This window comes from Drosophila melanogaster, chromosome 2R (genome assembly GCF_000001215.4).
Source record: "Drosophila melanogaster chromosome 2R".
NCBI classification, from domain to species: domain Eukaryota; kingdom Metazoa; phylum Arthropoda; class Insecta; order Diptera; family Drosophilidae; genus Drosophila; species Drosophila melanogaster.
Window position 1 is genome coordinate 10,117,514 of NT_033778.4, and position 20,046 is coordinate 10,137,559.

Genomic DNA, 20,046 nt, shown 5'->3' on the forward strand with positions numbered 1-20,046 from the left:
ATTTCACTTTTGGTTAAGAAAAAAACATTTATTTTTTGAAATGGCTTGCTGGGCGCAATTGGAACAGCAATGTTTCAGTGGAATCAGCCTATAATAATCGATGTTTCTGCAGCAACTTCACTGCTTGCAAGCTATCGGCGCAATCGATTGTCGGTGCCATCGATGCGCTTCCAGCCCTAGACACTTTGACTTTTTTTGCCACGGATTGTGTATGTAGTTTTAATTGTGCTCGAAAAACTGCGTTAAAGTGGATGTCAGCGTGGATGAACTGCGTCTCAAAGAACTAGACATATTGGACCACGGCGAAGCGCGTCCAAAAACAATGCAATCGCAATAGTTCCATTTACTAAAACGGGTACGAAGCCATCTCGAAATCGAGTCGCAAAGTGCGTAGCACAAAATTTCAAAGAAATTTCGAAAGGGGGGAGAAAAAGCAGCATAGAGACGCTACATATATATGTATATAGTCGAATTAATGCGTATATACGTTGTTTTCTGTGTGTGTTCCGCTATTGCAGCAACTTCAAAACGCTGCTGCAAACGAATTCTGTCCATTTAGCACCGAAACGCCACTGGAAGCAGAAGGAAATGGTGTCCACCCGCCAAATGTGCAGTGGAGGCGGTACGTCCGCTTCGGAGGGGGTTTCGCCGTTCGGGGGCGCGGGTTCGGGATCGGCCTCTGGAACGGGAATGGCTTCCGGATCAGCAGTGTCATCCGGATCGGGTACTGGAGTACAAGAGCCCCCCGAGTCCACAGCAAACCGTTCCTCCGTCCTGCGGCGAACCACCAGCTATCAGGGTAACCAGGCCCACAGTTCTTATCGTGTCGTCTCGGCGGGCAGCCTGGCCGAGTCCGCCAGTGCGGTGACTCGCCTCCACTCGTACACCATGCAGATGCAACGGCAGCGTCCACCGACGGCCACCACCACCACCACCACCAGCGCACCCAGTCTGTACGATCTTCCCAACGAGCTGATTGAGAAGATCCTCAGCTACGTGGACTACAAGAAAGTTTCAAATCTCAGATTGGTAAGTGCACTGCTGCCCCTCTGTTCCACCCAAAGCGCTGGCTATTAAATCAATAAAAAGCAATTTGCCCAAGTGCAAGCGTGGTACGACTGGGTTATCCAACCAACAAACTACCTGCACTTGTATGCCTCTTCTGATATGTATAAGGTGTATTCTGTCGCTCTGCTGTTATGAGCATTATTTTGCGCCATGCGTTGCACTTTCCTCAACGGATTTCGGATTTCCCTTGGCAGGAGGCAATTAAAACTTTGTCACGAGGGCACATGCATTTGCGAATGCTTATTTTTAGCAAAGAACTTGGAATCTTGGCTTCGGTTGGGGGTATGAGCAAATGTATTACATTTTTCAGATTTAGCGGCTTTAAAAACACTAGGTAATGGTTGAGTTCATTCACTTTTTTTTTTAATAAACAACTAGCTTTACACAGAAAGCATTAAAGTGAAAAAAGAACAAGCCAGTTGAAGGATTATACACATTCAAATAAAGAGATAAACATTTATGAATATCTAATATTCTACTTTTCAAACAAATTACACCAATTATAGAAATATCACCATTTTAAAGTCACGATTATCGCATACAGACTGCGTAAGAAACAAATCCAAGAACACTTTCACAGAACAGCTTTAGTTCAAGGTTCAGAGGGTAACTACACTTCGTTGTTTGTTTCTCGTTGGAATTTTTTGCCTGCACCCGCGTCTCCCATCCACAAATCGTTGTGTATGTATGCACGGTTATTTGTCGTAGGTAGCGGAGACAAATGTAATCTGATATAATTTAATAACAGGCAGAACCACTAGCTCGTGGATGAATGCGGGCACAGCAGCCGAAAAAAGAAGTCGGAATCTGAGCTTAGCTTAGCCCAAAGCACGACACATTTTTATCTGTTTTACTTACCCCCCTATTAACTTGATTCCCGGATATGCATACTCGCAGGTTTCGCACCGCATGAACGACATTTGCATGGCCATGCTGAACACAGCCTTCACCAAGCAGATCAAGACCACATTGAGCCGCTTCCAGGCGATCAAGGCCAGCATGCCGCGCCGGGAGTCCCATCGTCGTAATCATCCGTTGGCCTGCGAGTGCGACATCATCGAGACATGCTACATGCGTCTATCCCTGCTCCAGATGTCCATGGGCAAGCACATCGAGCGGGGCCATTGTTGCTTCTTTCCGGGCGCCGTAAGTGCAGTGAATAGCATACCCGAACTCGACAAGCGCTAATAAGATGGTTGTTTATTTCCAGATACTAGACGAAGTCCAGGCGATTCTCAATTATATCAGTATTACGCCCAGGCTGCAGCGACCTTATCGGGTAACCGACGAGCTCTTCGATCTCTCCACTATGGCCATGGAATACTTTAAGGACCGCATCGAGGCCACGCTACCGGGGCTGGCGTATTTCAACAAGGACTTCTATACGCTGCCCACTACAACTAAGCGACGTAAGTGTTTTGATCTTTCCCAGGCGTCGAAAAAACTAAGCAGCATTTCCAAACCAACAGCCACGCTTGCCATCAGTTCAGATCTCGAAGACAGCGCCAGCAACTCGCCGCCTCAGAACCATATGGTGCTCCGCAAGGGCATCCGCAAGATCAAGCAGGGCATGAAGATGTACAATAACCAGCTATCGGTGCTGCGCACCGAGCTTCGCACCTGCAAGCGCAAGGCCGCCGAGCAGAGCAAGCAGCTGGCTGAGCAATCAAATCTAATATCGGAGCAGCAAAAGCAGACGCTGGAGTATGCCAATCGTCTGGACGAAAACGACAAGAAGAACGAGGAGATGTCTCGCAAGTTCTCCACCCTTTTGCAGGTGAGTCGAGGCTCGGCATTCTATTGATTGGCATTGATTTACTTCCCTTGCAGGAGCTCAACAAGTGCAAAACTGAGCTGCAGTTCTGGCGTTCGAAGAGTCCGGCCATCCCTGCCGTATGCAGTTCGTGCAATCAAAAGGTGGCGCCTGTGGTGCCGCCTGAAGATTTTCAAGCGCTGGTCAACCAGGGTGTGGATCCCGAGCACTTTATTATCATCAACGAAGATGTGGATGCCGAGAGCGATGTTAGTGTGGGCGAGCTAAAGGAGTTTGCCTCGCCGGATGAGTCCACCACGGCCAAGTTGCTGGCCGTGAGCACAGCAGCCAAGAATCTTAAGCGCAAGATGCCATCAGAGAGCCAGTCCAATGCCATAGCGTCCACCTCGAAGGCAGCAGAGGTTGCCCAGTCCCAATCGCAGCCGATGGCCACCGGAAATGCAGGAGCTGCCAAAGCTGCGGGAGGCTACTCCCCAAAACTGTTTTATGGCAATCATCAGCGAAGCGGCGTGATTGTCAGTCCTGTGTCCCAGAATCTGGGGGTGGCTGCGACAACGGACAATGTGGCGCCCGGATCGGAGGCTCTTGAGGAGCCGGAGGAGGCGAAAAAAGCACGTAGAGTACAAAAGGCCAACAGATATGTAAATACGCCCGGCAAACGCAGTAAATAAGCATTAGGACCTACGCATATACACTTTACATATTTTTTACCACTTATTTACATATAAAGCGTGCATGCCGTCGTTCACCTGACCCCACGGATGTGGATTAGGGAACGAGGCATGCGCCGTAGTGTTAACGGAGGAATCAAATTAATATTATATACACATATATCTATTAATATCAAATGCAATAGGCATTTCGAATATTATTCATTATTATTATTATTATTATCACGTACAACAAGTGTCTGTATGTTCTTCGGTTTTAACGCCCCGCAAAAACAAATTGTAGTTAACCACGAACATCACACGAATCCGGCAGTCATTGGCAGAGCAAAACAGATAATAATAATTAAAAAGCAAATTAATTTTAACTAAGAAATACAAAAAGAAAAACAGCAAAGAAATATTTTAAATAAAACTTTAAAACCATTAAAATCAACTGCTACGAATGTGGTTTTTAGTATACTAATTTTAATTGCGGAACGAGAATTGATGTTCTGTGGACTTTGTCGCGACAGAAACTTCTAGAACAAAATGTGGAAAGTGACACCTAGAGATAAGATAATTTTATTTACAAGATTAAAGATGGAAACAAGTTTACAGCTTTTGTGAGCGCTCCTTGCCAGCCAGTGGCTTATTGCGTTCATCCCAAAGTGTGACCCCATCACATGCACAGATTCTCTTAAAGTTTTCCAAGATGCCCGCCGAACGAGCAATTATACCACACGCAATCCTAGTGGGAAAGGAGTTATACAAATCAATGATCAATCTGAAAGTGGGGCATATTTACATACCTTTCCCCAGAGTTGCCGTCAATCAGGCTCTGATCATTGCCCCCGCGTCCCAGGTCATCGGCATTGGCTGTTAGGACGACAGCCCTTCCGATTATGTCCCAGACCTCTAGCACTGGATCCACAAATCTAAAGGTGGCCCTGCCGTTTTCATCCGCTCGGATGTTGCCAAGATCTCCGGCGTGCCGCTCCTCTGCCCCAGCTGCAGGGCTTCCATGTGGCGACTGGCGGGGATTGTAGTGTTCTCCGACCGACGAGCAACCTGCGGAAGTGTCACCACTCTCGTGAATATGTAATCCGTGCAGTCCAGGCGATAGACCGTCCACAACGCCATCCACAACCACTCCAGGCTTCTTGTCTGCGGTAATGGTGGTAAACCGAACCACTCCCTGGATTGGTGTCTTGTCCACTACACTTCCTGTTGTGTTTATAAGGGCCACCGCCGACTGGCCGCCGAATCCGGAGAGTACGGCCCGGACACCTGTGGCTTCTATCTTGTCCTGAATCTCTGACCAAGGTCGTTGGGTTTGGATTATCACTCGACCTTCCTGGGTGTCAATTTCCACCTGGCCGACCCCATCCAGCGCCGAACGGAGGGCACCGGCATAGGATTCGTCACCTCTTCGCATCTGCACTGCAAATTCGATCTGCACATTAACATGGAAGCAAGTTTCCTGACCCGAATAACATATACTTACCTTAATGGAGCTCATTTTTATGGTCAAAGTGCCGACTAACAATGATAAACAAACTTTGGTATCGATGGCCGTCGATAGGTTCAGACAAATCGCGCCTTCTGTCATCGAAGAACGATAGGTTCACACGGAACGAAAGTTTAAGGCGTTTGTAAACCACTTATCCAATAAATTATAACGTTGAACTGATATTACTAGTTACGTATTAGAACACAGATGTAATATTTTTATCGTAGAACGTTTTACATTTACAAAACCAAAGTTACTAGCTTCGGTTTTGAACTTTTGCATAAATTGCGTGCTTTTTGATGAAGAAAATGAATTCTGGTATTTCTATTTAAGTCACTCCATATTTCCAAAATGACTATATTAATAATATTTGTGATGTTTGAAATTTATATAGATTACAACTATATTTTAAGTGAATAGATTAAAGCTTAATTTAATAGGGCTAAGTACCTTGGATATAATCATTGGTTTTCTGTTTAGTTTGACCAACAATTTTATAATCTTAAGCTGACTTTGTCCAACTCTTCTGGACCGATTCAAAACGCTAACCCCGAACTAGCTTAGATGCTAACTTATTTAATTTCCGTGCTAATTTTCAGACCTGTAGCTCCATTCACTTCATATTACGTTTTATAATTTTGGCTTAACTTTTCTTTATGGCCGCCGACAGTTTTAATCAATGGCCATAAAGAGTATTTTTAAGCCAAATGATGCTAATTTTTTGGAATTGATAGCGCTAATTTTTGTCTACAAAAACCGCAAGCGACAGATGCTGGCTTATTGAGGCCCAAAAAAAAAACGTGCAACCAATATGAATGAAGCTTTTCCATGCGCGCCACTTTATTGCAGCCAATTGCGCCTTGACTTTCATTGTGCAAAATAAATTAATTTCACTTGGACCCCGTTATTGATAGCAATTTAAAAACAATTGAGAAATATTTAATATTGCCTTCAATTGAAGAACTGTAAAAGGAAGCACTACAACAAAGAATTATGATAAAACCGTTCAATTCCCAAAAATTTGGCGAGTCGGCACATGGCTTTGTCAATTAAGGCCTTTCTTAGCACGTCGATCTAGGGATAGAGATGAATGATATCGGTGGATAACAATTAGTCGCTATTAGAGTACCGTTACTAGACCTTAAGTTCAACACTAGGAATGTAAGAAATTTAGTTTCTTTCCCAATGGTTATGTGGCTATTCACATTAGTAATATTATTTAATGTTTGTATTAACTTATATATAAGTTGAGTTAGTTCCGCAGATCCGTAATAATTTTTACAAGTCTGAGATGGTCCACCCTAACGACAGATCGACGCCATACGCCCTGAGCCACTCTGAAGAGAAGAACGCCCACACAAAAAGGCAATGTTCTCTTTGGGGCAGCGACTAATGGCAACAGCTGTTCTTGTTGATAAATAGCATAAAGATTTTTGTCGCCTTGTTTTGTGAGAGAGCAACAAATGCAAGTCAGCCTCTGAAACAATCACCTGGAAGGATACGTGTGTCGGGAATGTAGATAGATAAGTTGGTCTGGATAGTGCGTGCCACGGAAAATTAGCCTTGCCTTTGTTTCACTTGCATTCCACAAAGACGCACGCACACACACACGTGCACAGAATGACCCTTACAGTGGGGCTTTGGTATTGGTATTTGTATTTGCGGGTCGAACGCCACGCTCTTTTGGAGCGAGAGTGAGAGAGCGAAGAGAGAGAGAAACATAACGGGCTAGTGTATTTATTTTAATATTAGCTTTGTGACGTTCGCTCACCAAATCAGTATTTTTCGTACCATCGGCGTTAAAACACATGTTCAGCGATTTAGTGCGGGAGTGTAAACTAATCTGAGTAACAACAACAGCATCGTCGGCAAAGCAACAACAACGGCAGCAGAAAATTTTAACACGTTGACGCTTTTTCTAGTGTTTATAGCGAGCGGAAAAGCTTACTAAGCGCGTAACAAGCGAGACCCCGAAATCTTTTTTCATCTCGGTCTTTTCGCCTTTGCGTCTTTGAGTGTGCGTGCCAAAATTCAAATACGTCATCGACGCGCGCAGCCTTAAATCGAAAAGGAATGAAATAATTGATATACACAAATGCCAGCGAAAGATTGAATTCAATTGCAGGAGCAACAAATAGCCAAACAAATTGAGGAAAACAATTCCTCCAACCGCACAGCGACAACTTCAATTAATTAACTTGTTATTGTGTAGTAGCAGTCCGCTTCTTGCCATTCACCGCGAAACGCAGCCACACAAAAGAACGTGCAAAACAGCTGGGACTCGAACTGAGAGTAACGGAACGTCGAGCAACAAGTGCAGCAGCAGCAGCAGTAGCAGCGAAAACAGCAGCAACATCAGCATCATCAACAACAATACAAAGCCCTTTCAATTGCTGGAGAGAGGGGTGGTCCATGTGTCTATGTGCACTCCAATGAATACGAAGACAACGGCCACTTTTGTTGTTGCCACAATCAATTAGAGTGATAGCAGGCGGCAGAGGAAAAGCAGCGCGGCAGCAGCATCCGCATCAATTTGCTGTCAGCATCTGAATCTTCGGGTCGGCATTATTCCGAAAAGTGTGAATGTGAGCGTAGTTGCTCCCGTTCCGCCTCCGTAATCGCAAGTGCTTGTTGTTATTGTCGCACTCGTCTGCGATCCGCGAACCGCGATCTTTGCTTGTGTTTGTAACGGCGACGTCGTCTTGATTGGAACGCTCTGTATTTCTTGACTTTTTTCGTGCTTTTTTGATTCCGAAACTGGTGTATCTGTAGTTTCCCGCTAACGGCGAAAATTCACACAACTCATTGATATTTTAACCTCGTGTCCGCGTTGGCTGCCGCTCGACCAAGGTTCTGCCGCACAAAATGCTCGTCTCTTTGGGCTTTTCGAAGCCTCGCTTCGTCGGATTAAAAGTGCTCCTCTAGCACGCTCGCAAGTTAGTCCGGCCACAAAAATAAGAAAACCCAAAACTTTAAAATATAACCATAACCCATTGAATTGGCAGAAAAAGTTTTCACCACCCACCGAATCGTACCGTTATCGTTATCGCGAAACAGAATCCACAGATAAAAAACGTTCCGTTTCACTTCGTCGTAAATACAGTGCTAAATCGTGTGAAACAAACTAAAGTCGCTGCAAAAACAGCCTAATTTGTCTAATGAAAGCCGAGAGCATTTGTGAATAATTAGCCCCGAAAAAAAACCTGTTCGCAGTCACCGCAAAAATTAGGCCCCAATAAAAAGTGACGATCCAAGAAACTGGCATCTCGCCCGCTTGATATATAACACCCCAACACAAACGTAAAGTTCGCGATAACACCTATACAAAATAAAAAAAAGAGAGAAACCAAATCCAGCGAATCAACTTCAGAGTAAAGTCGCAAAGTCAGTGCAAGCCAGAGCAAAATCGTCGAGCAAACCGAGTAGTTGTCCAAACGTTAAGTCGCAAAAAGTCTAGGAAACCACCCCTACAATCGCTATCAGATTTCTAGTGCTAATACGATCGAAATAATGTCAGCCTTCTGACAGTGTATAACAAATAAAGTTACATAATCACCGTTGCAAATCCAATTTTTTTTTGGAAGCGAACCCCCAAAAGTGCCCAATTGGAATGTCGAATATCTGACAGTGACCAAACAAACAGCGAAATCAGTCGAAACCAAACTCAAGAGAGAACCCCAACTGCAGAAGGAAAGCGAGCGAAGTTGTTATCAGTGAAAATATACACACATATATATTCGATTTCAGCGTAAACAACTACTATATAATGTCCGTCGCCATCTGACAGTGGTCCAAACAACCAGCACAAAGAGCTAGAAGTCGCCGCAGCCAGTGACAAGTTTCACCACAGCGAGTGAGACCTGTACCGTAGAACCAACACAAGACACTTAAGCTTGCAACACGGGCTAACCAATTCAGCGATAAATGGAGAAATCTGAAATACGACTGCAACGCATGTCTAATGAATATCAGTCGCAATCGAGCTATATGTACCTCCGGACCAAGATGCTGTTAAAAATCGAGAATACCCTACTTCGAAGCCATCGTCAGCGCGAGACCACCGGTATCAAGAAACTATACAATTCGTTTTTCGTATTGTTTTAATTTGCCCCCCCGGCCAGTCCCGAACCCTCTCAAAAGGCCCCAAGAACACAAAACGCACAAAAGCAAAATTTACAATTCCACTCAACTGTGAGCCAAGTTAGAAAAAGTTACAAGAAAGCAAGTTATACATGTTATACCTACGTTAAATAAATATATGAATAAACTAGAGATATTATTTGGTTGTTAGTAGAACTCACGTCAAGTGCATATGGTTAGCCCTCGTATATCCAAAGTGCTGTGCGACGAACGAACGATTAAGTAAATAAGTGTGTCATATGAGCATTTTGAACAAGCCAAGCCAAAATGTTAGCCTAAGCAAGTAATCAGTAAGTGTTGGTCGATCAATATACGGTTTCTACTTCGAATATTACTATTACCATCAATCACTTTTGTTGCATTTCGCATTGCACCAAAAAACTTGAGCAAAATTGCTGGCGAAATTACTCCGGTCGGAAGTGGTGTTTCGTAATACGGGTGAGAGCGATCACGGTCAAATAATTCAGGAGGATATCAAACAACAAACAACAATAAGCTTGGACTAATAGAGACCAGAACGCGATTCTAACGCCGTTAACTCACGTACCGAATGGCGCTTTCGTTTCTATCCCAAAACTCCGGTCTGTTGGATTTACAAAGCATATTCGATCCACAATATACTCATCATCAACAACAACAACAACAACTACTACATTTGAGCCACCACCCTCAACATCACATTCAACAACACCAAAATCAACAACTACAACAACAAGCGGAGCAAATTCAACAACATCAACAAGAACGCACCCTTTCAACAAAGTTCGATTTGAACCTGTTCAACGAACTCGACCAAATGGAATTCAACAATTTAAATCGCAGTCAATATCAGAATAATAATAATAACAACAGTATCAGCAATAATCAAAACTCCAACAACAATACCAACACCACTAACGGTATCAGTGAAAATCTAAATCAGGTAAGTTTTTTGGGGAAAAATCAGATATATGTATGGTTAAACATTTATAGGCTTATAAATAATTGCTACTGATTTTCATCAGGTAGAATTGGCATCACAAATATAAATCGATTATCTATAAGCCAATATAATACCATTATATATATAATTTCTTTTCCTCAGTGTAAAGCATTTCTCTACGTTATAGCTAGACCATCGAGAAAATTTGAAATACCAGAGAATCTAAACTAATTACAGCTAGCAATATTTGTACAATTGTTTTTAAACCATAGTTTGTTTCGTAAATCGAAACAGCCGCCTTTAAAGCTCCCTACAATTGAGTGACTACATTTTTCAAGCGAAATCCGTTTGCCTTGAGGCACATATAAATATATAGTTCAATTGCTAATTATACTATATGGCGGGGTGTATCATATAACGAATTTGTGGTAGACAGATAGTGGGAAAAACAACAGAACAGCGCTTAATAAATAGTTGCAAATGTTACGTCAACAGTCCGATTCACTCGCCCCATCGATTTGTGTTTTATCTTCCTTTATATTTGGATGTATCTTTATATATAACGCCGCTCGTTCTAGGTCTTCTTTGGCCAGCTCTTTAGACTGAGCACTCTCCGTTTGTTTACACACATCGAGCATGCTTGAAGTTATCTTGGGAAAGCATTATTTTGTGGAATCAAACCGAGTCCGAGTCTGAGTTCGAGTCCTCATAGGCAAATAAACATGAATCGATGGGTGTTTATGCCCACTCCCTCTCTCGGGTCAGGGAGAAAGAGGGGTTGGTAGAGCTCAGGCGAGATTGCTGGCGACCTTATCAGCAAGGTTCGGACCTACATATACAGTATTCCAGCTGGACTGTAGAGATAATGTTGAGAGGGCATAGCCTCGTTGGCGGCTAGACACGCTTTGCTGCTGGTTCTGTGGCTCTGATTCGGTTCTATAATTGATTAAGCCGTCGAAATTCCGTTTTCGAACTAAACTCCCATACGTTTCGGATTTTCCAGATCCAAAACCGCCACTTCATCAGCGGCTACCACCATCAGCATATTGGATCGGACTATGAGCAAGTGATCAACTTTGTTGACTCGCCGCCAAACTCAGAGGAATCGTGGACAGGTAAGGCTGCCGCTATCAGTGCACCCAGATCAGTCAGCTCACCTCAGCTCATCCCCATCACCATCAACTTCCACATCTATCGATCTCGTAGAGAGCAGCTCGCTAATCGAACAAATTACGATTGTCGTAGACGGACAGTCGAAGGACTCGCCGGGACCGCAGATCATCGACGTGCAGACCATTTACCTGAACAGCGGCTCACGCAAAAGACGAATGGATTGGGACTCTTTGGACATTGGCCAAAGTGAGAACTCACCCACAGCATCGCAGAGCGGCGACTTGCCCTCCAAAGTGGCCCATCAGGAGAAGGAAAAGCACAAGCGCGAGAAGCACTCGGGTAAGGATTATAACTCAATCGTTTTCAATCAAGTTCTCTGTTGTCGAAGTAGAATAGGATCAAATTAATGAAATCAGTCTAAATGTTTCAAGAATAACACACACATAAATAATATGCAAATGCGGTATGGATAGGAATTCCCCAAAGCGAAGAACAATCATACAATATAGTATTAGGATACTTTTGTAATTTCTCCCAATTACCAAGATAGTGACTAGCTCTTTGACTCCACCTACAGATTACATTTTGTAAAAATGTCAATTAAAGTCGATAAATGTGTTTTTGTGATTTTTTAAGCCCAGAAGTTATGGAATGCTAACTTCATGTTCCGATATTTATGATAAAATTCAAACTACTTTGATTCTAAGCCCATTAATTCAAAAAATTTTGAATGTATTATTCCATGCTCTCGTCTGAAATGATTTAAATTGCTACAAACAGTATAAATTCGATGAAAGTATAGAAGATGACAGAAAGATTATACAAAAATGTGTCCCCATAATTTTGTTGGTCATTGAATTAGCTCAGTGATTTGCATAAAATGTAATCAATGAAAGTAAGGCAGCAAGAATGAAAAACGGCTCGAACTGACTTAATACTTCTTTCTGGGATTGCATCTGGAATCCGAGAGCGAGTCGGAAACCCATGTGTGCAAATTAGAAGCCGTCGTAATTGAGAAACCCGTTTCCGAGTAGTGCCTCTTTGATTATACACCTCCGTGCAAGTATGAGTATATGGGTATTGAAATGCCTAGACAGATGTATTCGATATAACGACTAATTCGATCGATCATCCGTAAGACAAATGTGAGACTCTCTGTTGTTGGGTGCTAAGTGGTGTATAAACAATGGAAGATGATCGCTAATTACTCTGTATCTATCAGACACAGGAGTTATACGACTAGTGCGTGAGATCCCAATTAAAGTTTGAGCTCGATAAAGGGCTAAGCTCATCGTGTTTGGAGATGTTGGGCAAACTTTGGTGCAGGTGGAGTTGCACTTTGAAAGATCAGGTCTTCAAATAGTTTCATAAACTCATAAACATGCGATGGCTTTCAATATCGGAGTTGGGAAGCCGTATTACAATTAACAGACTGCGATGGTTAAAACCCGCTGTAAAACAGTAATTAACTTAGCACCTCCGCTTGTGTTAATCAATAGAGCTTTAATAATAGAACGCCACCAATGAAATAAAATCTTCGCTCGGTAATTTTCCAATGGCCCGAACAAGCCCCCAATAGAAACCCTTTAAACTTTGTAGATATGCCCTCGAGATTGCTCCAAAATCACGCAGGGTCCCTGCACTAATTACCCCGAAACGAGTGACTGGCACACTGGGACACTTCGGAACAAACAGATTTAGGTGGAAGCACTTGTGTGGGGGCACCCGACCATATAATTTGGACTGCAATCTAGAGCTCGGCCCTCTCTTTTTTTGATGGCTTATCTATCATTCGGCATGCGGCACTTGGTGTAGATAAGGCTAAATGCTAGCGTTTGGCCGTACAACAATCCGCTATTAGGCAAACCACAACGATTGTGGAAAAACTGAGATCATTCGAACTATTCAGATCTTTATGGCTATGGAGGAACTGAGTTCACTCGAACGGGCTTGAATGGTTTCAGCCTTTGTCCTGGCTTTTTCCCACAATCGAAATTATATAAGAGATGGCTTTAAGGCCATTTCCTCTTGCCATTTGTCAAGGGAACTAAGCGGAGCATCCATTCCTATATGTGCACATTAACAGATACGATGTATCAAACAATTGGCTGTGACACTATCGCGCATGTGAAACGAGTGAGCAGCACAATCGATGTGCGTCATTCGGTCTTGGATAACTTGGAATCAATTGTGATCGAGATATGAATTGTCCGATGGAACCCACACAGCTACAATTCCTATCTCTGGACGGATTAAATCAATTAACGAGGCATTACAAACTTGTATTGTTGTTGAAGTACACTTTTTTGAGAAATTCTCTAAAAACCATTGAAAGTAATGGCTTGTAAATTCCACAAACATATTAGGTCCAATTTATTTGGACTCAGCATTACAATATTAATAAAATTGGAAAAGTTATCTGACAAGAATGTAGATGAATGTGTTGGTAGCAAAACACATCGGGGATTTTTTTTTTCTAATCGATATCTATCTGCATGGGAAAAACAGAGAAATAATTAAAAGTTATGAACGATTGTTGTAATCGCTGCACGGTTGCACTCGGGATAAAAACTTAAATATTCCTTGATATTTTTTTTTTGTTTTTATTAGAACATTTTAATAAAGTTGTTGTATTCCAAATTAAGACATTATATTGGGGACCTGCACTCAAAATAGCATTAGTTCAAGCTGTATAAAATTATACTTACGTGTTTATCAATTAATTATAAATTGGCCCTACAAGTGCCGCATTCTATAAATTCATCACAGCGTTCATTTTGGCTAAGACACACAAGTTTGACGTCAACGGATTGAGGTCGGCAATGGTTTTGAGAGCGTCACTCTGTGATAACGTCTAGAATCTAAAAGAAATCGCAGACGTGCCATAGATACGGGTTGAAATATAGTTTTTGGTATTCTTCGAATTTTCAGGTCGCAGCAGCTGGAGCGATGATATCGGCTTCGATCTGAACGCCGAGTTTAACAGCAACTCATATTTGAACAAGTAAGTTAATCCCCCCATCCCGTTCACCAAGGGAACTAAATTCAATTTGAGCTAATTTACGTTTTACCACCGCGATCAGTGAGAACTTCCTGTCGTTCTCGCCCACGCTGACCACCCTGAAGCAGGAGCCCCAGACGGATCAGATCAAGCCGAGCCCCAAGGTATCCCTGGATAATGCCTCCGCATCGCCCTCCATCGCCATTGCCAAGTTGGATGAGGTCCAGAACTCGCCGTCGCAGGCTATTTCTGGCCAAGACTCGGCTAACGGATCGGGATCGGCCGCAAACGGCAAGCATGATGTAAACTCCGGACTCGCCTGCGGGTGTGGCTCTCCTCAGGGTTCACCACTAGCCAACGCCGAGTATGAGTTGAACGAAAAGGGAAAGCCCCAGCAACTTAGCGTTTTGGATCCTGCTAAAATCGAGATCGGTTCGGCCAACGGAGCTACCCATGCCGAGGATCACAAGTGAGTATTATACAGATTTAATAATTTGCCAAAAACCTACAGTTGCAATGAAATTATATCAGATTGAATTGAAGTACAGTTTGGCTTATCTCAAAAGAGATAAAATAAGGATAGATTATTTTAGTAACACCCATGCCTTTCCAGATTTCAGTACATTTTGGCAGCGGCCACTTCGATCGCCACCAAGAACAATGAGGAGACTTTGACGTACCTCAACCAAGGCCAGAGCTACGAAATAAAGCTGAAGAAGATCGGAGACCTGTCCCTCTATAGGGATAAGATACTGAAGGTGAGTCCAAAGTCTCTGTTCGCAGCCTCCAATTGATTCGGAGAGTCATGTGATGCGATGAATTATTTGACTGTCGAGTGAGCGGCTTGGTCATCCCGTCTGTGTGACCGCATGTGTGTATATGGAGGGCTCAATTGATTTTAATAAGCCCCAATTAAGCCGAGCGACTTGAGAGATGCGAGGCATTACCATTCCATTGTACATGTGAAATCTGCGTGTGCGAATAAACTTTCCAAATGACTTCACTTCTTGCCACTTCTCACAAAACCCCCGATTTTCCCCTCCGATTCCCTCTTGCAGAGCGTGATCAAGATCTGTTTCCACGAGCGCCGCCTGCAGTTCATGGAGCGCGAACAGATGCAGCAATGGCAGCAATCCCGCCCAGGCGAACGCATCATTGAGGTGGACGTACCGCTTTCGTACGGCCTCTGCCACGTGTCGCAGCCGTTGAGCTCCGGCTCACTGAACACTGTCGAGATCTTCTGGGACCCACTGAAGGAGGTCGGCGTCTACATCAAGGTCAACTGCATTTCAACCGAATTTACCCCAAAGAAGCACGGCGGCGAGAAGGGTGTGCCCTTCCGACTGCAAATTGAAACCTATATAGAAAACACAAACAGTGCCACCGCCAGCGGCTCGGGCGGCAGCAACAACAGCGCCATCGCCAGTGGCAGCGGAAGCAGTGGCTCCGCTGCACCAGCATCTCCGGAACGGACACCCAGTGCCGGCAGCAATGGTAAACAGGCGGTCCACGCAGCTGCCTGCCAGATCAAGGTGAGTGAGAAGAAGACCTGAACAAGATCACATTGTCCGCTTAACGGAGAGAGTCTCTTATTTTGTCCGTTCAGAGGAAACAGGATCCTGTTTTTAAAGATAGTAAGCCATTAATGTTCAGTGAGCTATCTATGCTTTTAATAGTATTCATTAAATTTATACACATATATGTTCATATTTATGATACATATGTTTAATTGAAGTGTTAAATGTATGTTGGCCGTTGATATGATCTTAAAAGAGAATGACCTATTTTAATTTTGAGATATGGCCAACTGCGGTCCGAAAATAGCCAATGGAATTTTACGGAAGAGAACGTAATCAGAATCTACTCTGCATTCACAAACAACAAGTACAGTAAAAAGTTTATAATTTGTTTGGGCCATTAAAATTATCTACACATGTATTCATGTCTGTGACTTACAGATATACCAAACAATGAAAACAAGAATATTATTTAAGGCTAAATCTTTATGTGAAGGTTTTAAGCTGTTAACTGTTAAAGTGGCAAAGTACAAATAGCTCTTTTGATAATAAATGTGTGATAATCAAAATTACCAATTATCATATTCCGTGCAATCCTTTTAGAACGCTTATATTAAACGCTTATTCTTACAGGTTTTTAAGCTAAAAGGAGCTGATCGCAAACATAAACAGGATCGGGAGAAGATCCAGAAGCGACCGCAATCGGAGCAGGAGAAGTTCCAGCCCAGCTACGAGTGTACCATCATGAACGATATATCCCTGGACCTGGTGATGTCCGCCACCACAACCGGCTGCTACAGTCCCGAATAGTGAGTATTAACCTTCAGATTCTTTAGTTAAGCGGGAAGATATAGAGACATAGTGGGTCAGGGCATATCTCCGCAGTTGTCATAGCTTCTGCTCCAGAATTGAGTAACAATTTATTTCGCTGCGATGTCGCGCAATTTTCCAATTGAGCCCGCAAATTTTTCCACAACTCTTGTTTATGCGACAGCTACGGACCGAGCTTTTTGATTTACGAACCAAGCGATTGCAGTCCCATTCATTTACATATCGTGCAGTTAAGATCAAGTGCATATTACGTATTACTTAGATACTCGTTCCTTATCTCACCATACAGTGCGGTTCAGAGCTTTAAGGCGGGTTCTTGGCCATATTTAGTCTAATTACATTTTGGTCCACATAGTTCAGATGATAAGATCATGTTATGCTATTGATTAGGATTTAGATTTAGAGTGCTTTCAGTGCTATAAGTACGGTCTTACATTGTATTCGAAGTGGTACATTTTGAATATAAAGATCAAAAGCTTTCTGTTTATTTGCGAATTTAAAACATAAACAAACAAACCAAGCGATTACACGTTGTTTTTTGTGGTTCTATTAAATATGTATTTTATTTAGAATCTAGTGTGCATAGAAAAACGCTATTTACAGATATTTGGTTGGAAATTTTCCATAACGAGAGCAAATGAAAATCATTCAGTTTGTCATTTGCATGATCACAAAATCATAAAGATCAATCGAATTGAGAGCGGGTGTATACGTGTTTCATATAAAGAGAGAACACCTCGATCGGTGAGAGATCCGGAGAAATGGGGAGAAAGAGATCCAGAGAGATTTATAGAGAGAATCCGAAGGATAGTGGAAAGCTAAGAGATCAGTTAAGAGCACTTTGCGCTGCGGTCTTTGTTGTTATTGCGTCTGCTCCAAGTTATTTTTAGTTTAAAGTTGCTTTTAACCGGTTTTTGGTTTTGGTCTCTGTTCAATGATTTCGTTTGTTTGCATTCCGAGCACTATAGATAATGATGGCGAATGATATGGGGATTGTATAAGGTCTTGTATTGTTGAGATCGATTATATCGATCAGGTGCAGAAAAGCCTACGCTTATGTATTATCCATCCACAAAAACCGGAAATCATGGGGGGCGGCGAAAGACGCAAATCTGTAAAATTTCCCCGGTGGAAAGGAAAACGGGTTTGTCTGGCCAATCAGCCGCAACTGGGCGTATCGGGTGCCTTCTAAGCAAGGCTTGGCGAAGAGCAAACCAGATTACCCGGGGAGCAGCGGGACCATGGGAAATTCGAATTGTGAATTCCGCGCTGGAGTTCCTCGCATTCGTGAACATGCGCTTGCATCTGAAGGATCGTCGCTCCTGCCAACGTCAGATACGGAACGAGCTCTATTGGATTTGTAGGATCTGCAAGAACTCACTTAAAGCTGGCTTGTACTAATCTCCTCCTGTATCCTCTTCCTTGCAGTATGAAACTTTGGCCAAACTCGCCCGTGCACATACCCAAGTACGATGGAATGCTTCCGTTTGCGCCAAGTGCAGCATCGCCGGCTACCAGCAGCAGCCCCATAGCCATCAACTCGGTGACATCGACCAACTCGCCCACCCTCAAGCTGATGGACGCCACAAACATGGTCTCACCGCAGCATGTGCCCGCTGACATGGACGATTATGTAGGTGCCATTGCCCACTGCTCCCTAAGCAGACTTACTAAATAAATGACTTACTATTGTCCATTTCAGAGCCAGAACATAATGCCGGAATCGACGCCCTCGCAAGTGACGCAGTGGCTGACCAATCATCGCCTCACGGCCTATCTTTCAACGTTTGCACAGTTCTCGGGAGCGGATATCATGCGGTATGTGATCTGGAATTCGAACCGAATTAATGTTATAGTTTTTCTGCTTCTAAGTGACCCAATTTTATGCCAACCAAATCGTAGGAGAGTCGAGTAGTTTTCTTTTATCAAACTAATATTAAAAAACTAATTAAAACTAATTAAAAGCATCGTTCGATTGAAGTTACAACCAACTCACTGACTTATATATAAAAGCGTTTTAATTATCGTCACGCCCCTATTTGTCTGCTAAGCTACGAGTACTTAGGTGTTTTTGATTACCATTTCTTACAATCAAGCGATAAACCATATAATTTTTTAATCAGTTAGTTGTGTTATCTTGTTGACAGACATATAACAGATAGCGGAACTAAAAGAAAACAGCTAAGGAACAATATGATTTCACATCCAATTGATTACGACCAATCAAACCATAAAGTTTTTGATTATTAAATACCTTGATTAGATAGCTGGACTACTCCGTCAGATACTTGATCGTTATTACTTTATGTATGCATTTTATAGGTTTATGTATGTAATAGTTCTATCTTTAACTAGTGCCACACCACACATTTGAAATTTGTTTGTTCTTCCGACTTATTTATAATTTCGAATTATTTTTAGCATGTCCAAGGAGGATTTGATTCAAATTTGCGGCCTGGCCGATGGCATTCGCATGTTCAACATTTTGCGCGCCAAGTGAGTGTAACCATATTGAAAAACTCAAATACTTGTTCTAATTGTGATCCTTCCAACAGAACTATTGCTCCCAGGCTAACGTTGTACGCCAGCGTGGATGGATGCAGCTACAATGCCATCTACTTGTTGTCGAACACGGCCAAGGAGCTGCAGCAGAAGCTTTTCAAGATGCCCGGCTTCTACGAGTTCATGGCCAAGGCCAGTGCCCAGGAGAACGGAGCCGGTGGAGCAGCCACTGCAGCTGCTGCAGCACTCTTCAACAATTGGGGGATGCACTCCAAGTATTCGGGCAGCGGCTCCAATATCTTCAACGACGCCAACAAGAGCTGCGTGTACATATCGGGGCCATCGGGCATCCTTGTGACCATCACCGACGAGGTGCTGAACAACGAGATCAAGGACGGCAGCCTCTACGCGCTGGAGGTGCAGGCCGGCAAGGTGATCCTTAAGCTGATCAACAAGCAGGACAACAACTAAGCGATGTTCTGGCAACGCGTATGCACTGCAGTAGAGACCACCCGAGCAATCAAGTATAGTTTATAGCATTTACACGCAGTAAGATGGCACATCGAAACCGTTTTCTATATAGGTTTTAATTTGTATGAGATTTCGCGCAGCAATTTTGAACAAGTAAAAAGCAAGCAGCCTCTAACCCTGTTCCCTAAAATCTTTGTTAAAGAACTAGTGCAAAATATTTAAGTTTCGTTTTCAGTTCTCATTTTAAGTTTTGTTTATTTTATATGTATTTTATACCACCTACGATATACGACTACATATGCACATTTAATTCTCCGATGCGATTGGATTTCGATTCGTTCTTTTCCTACTTTTAATTTCTTTTATCGTTATGGCGTATGCTTATCACATAAAGAACTATTATATATTTGTTTGTAGAACCACATCAATATCAATTGTTTGAAGTAGAAAGAAAAAACCCAAAAAACAAAAAAAAATTTAAATACTGATTATTATCTTGAAGTACAGTACCACGAATACAAGAATTGATCAATTGTTTCGAAGCAGA

The 20,046-nt window shown here is 42.8% G+C and overlaps 4 protein-coding genes across 11 annotated transcripts; 3 read left to right on the forward strand and 1 right to left on the reverse strand.

Moving 5' to 3' along the window:
• The first annotated feature begins 180 nt into the window (after window positions 1–180).
• Window positions 181–3,938, forward strand: dmpd (dampened). 2 transcript variants are annotated; one of them, NM_001259306.2, is made up of 6 exons: window positions 181–386; window positions 519–1,029; window positions 1,966–2,214; window positions 2,279–2,477; window positions 2,538–2,845; window positions 2,899–3,938. In NM_001259306.2, exons 2-6 carry the CDS (start codon window positions 589–591, stop codon window positions 3,511–3,513), a joined length of 1,812 nt encoding a protein of 603 aa, NP_001246235.1. In that variant the 5' UTR covers window positions 181–386; window positions 519–588; the 3' UTR covers window positions 3,514–3,938. The 2 variants fall into 2 exon arrangements, with proteins under 2 accessions (NP_001246235.1, NP_610555.1); NM_136711.4 differs by having other exon boundaries at window positions 181–355.
• Window positions 3,939–3,972: 34 nt separating this feature from the next.
• Ccs (Copper chaperone for superoxide dismutase) lies at window positions 3,973–5,061 on the reverse strand. Of its 2 annotated transcripts, none has more exons than NM_143772.5 (3): window positions 4,997–5,061; window positions 4,302–4,927; window positions 3,973–4,240 (listed from the first exon to the last, which is right to left on the reverse strand). In NM_143772.5, exons 1-3 carry the CDS (start codon window positions 5,009–5,011, stop codon window positions 4,105–4,107), a joined length of 777 nt encoding a protein of 258 aa, NP_652029.3. In that variant the 5' UTR covers window positions 5,012–5,061; the 3' UTR covers window positions 3,973–4,104. The 2 variants fall into 2 exon arrangements, with proteins under 2 accessions (NP_652029.3, NP_001163108.1); NM_001169637.3 differs by having other exon boundaries at window positions 4,060–4,240; window positions 4,302–4,945.
• Window positions 5,062–6,779: 1,718 nt separating this feature from the next.
• On the forward strand, window positions 6,780–19,959 carry gem (gemini). 4 transcript variants are annotated; one of them, NM_136712.4, is made up of 12 exons: window positions 6,780–10,064; window positions 11,068–11,179; window positions 11,271–11,516; window positions 14,109–14,181; window positions 14,261–14,647; window positions 14,792–14,936; window positions 15,237–15,710; window positions 16,329–16,504; window positions 17,955–18,159; window positions 18,229–18,344; window positions 18,948–19,022; window positions 19,082–19,959. In NM_136712.4, the coding sequence occupies exons 1-12, from the start codon at window positions 9,693–9,695 to the stop codon at window positions 19,497–19,499; spliced, it is 2,799 nt and encodes a 932-aa protein (NP_610556.1). In that variant the 5' UTR covers window positions 6,780–9,692; the 3' UTR covers window positions 19,500–19,959. The 4 variants fall into 4 exon arrangements, with proteins under 4 accessions (NP_610556.1, NP_724895.1, NP_724893.3 ...); NM_165750.4 differs by having other exon boundaries at window positions 7,983–10,064; window positions 11,310–11,516; NM_165748.3 differs by having other exon boundaries at window positions 8,399–10,064; window positions 11,310–11,516.
• Window positions 6,780–19,959, forward strand: CG46319 (uncharacterized protein). Of its 3 annotated transcripts, none has more exons than NM_001347799.1 (12): window positions 6,780–10,064; window positions 11,068–11,179; window positions 11,271–11,516; window positions 14,109–14,181; window positions 14,261–14,647; window positions 14,792–14,936; window positions 15,237–15,710; window positions 16,329–16,504; window positions 17,955–18,159; window positions 18,229–18,344; window positions 18,948–19,022; window positions 19,082–19,959. In NM_001347799.1, exon 1 carries the CDS (start codon window positions 8,927–8,929, stop codon window positions 9,104–9,106), a length of 180 nt encoding a protein of 59 aa, NP_001334716.1. In that variant the 5' UTR covers window positions 6,780–8,926; the 3' UTR covers window positions 9,107–10,064; window positions 11,068–11,179; window positions 11,271–11,516; window positions 14,109–14,181; window positions 14,261–14,647; window positions 14,792–14,936; window positions 15,237–15,710; window positions 16,329–16,504; window positions 17,955–18,159; window positions 18,229–18,344; window positions 18,948–19,022; window positions 19,082–19,959. The 3 variants fall into 3 exon arrangements, with proteins under 3 accessions (NP_001334716.1, NP_001334715.1, NP_001334717.1); NM_001347798.1 differs by having other exon boundaries at window positions 7,983–10,064; window positions 11,310–11,516; NM_001347800.1 differs by having other exon boundaries at window positions 8,399–10,064; window positions 11,310–11,516.
• Window positions 19,960–20,046: the final 87 nt, after the last annotated feature.

Coding starts and splice junctions, on each gene's coding strand:
- dmpd (NM_001259306.2), top strand. CDS start 589: ATGGTGTCCACCCGCCAAATGTGCAGTGGAGGCGGTACGTCCGCTTCG. Junction 1,030..1,965: donor AAGTTTCAAATCTCAGATTG/GTAAGTGCACTG, acceptor GCATACTCGCAG/GTTTCGCACCGCATGAACGA. Junction 2,846..2,898: donor AGTTCTCCACCCTTTTGCAG/GTGAGTCGAGGC, acceptor CTTCCCTTGCAG/GAGCTCAACAAGTGCAAAAC.
- Ccs (NM_001169637.3), bottom strand. Junction 4,241..4,301: donor GACGGCAACTCTGGGGAAAG/GTATGTAAATAT, acceptor CTTTCCCACTAG/GATTGCGTGTGGTATAATTG.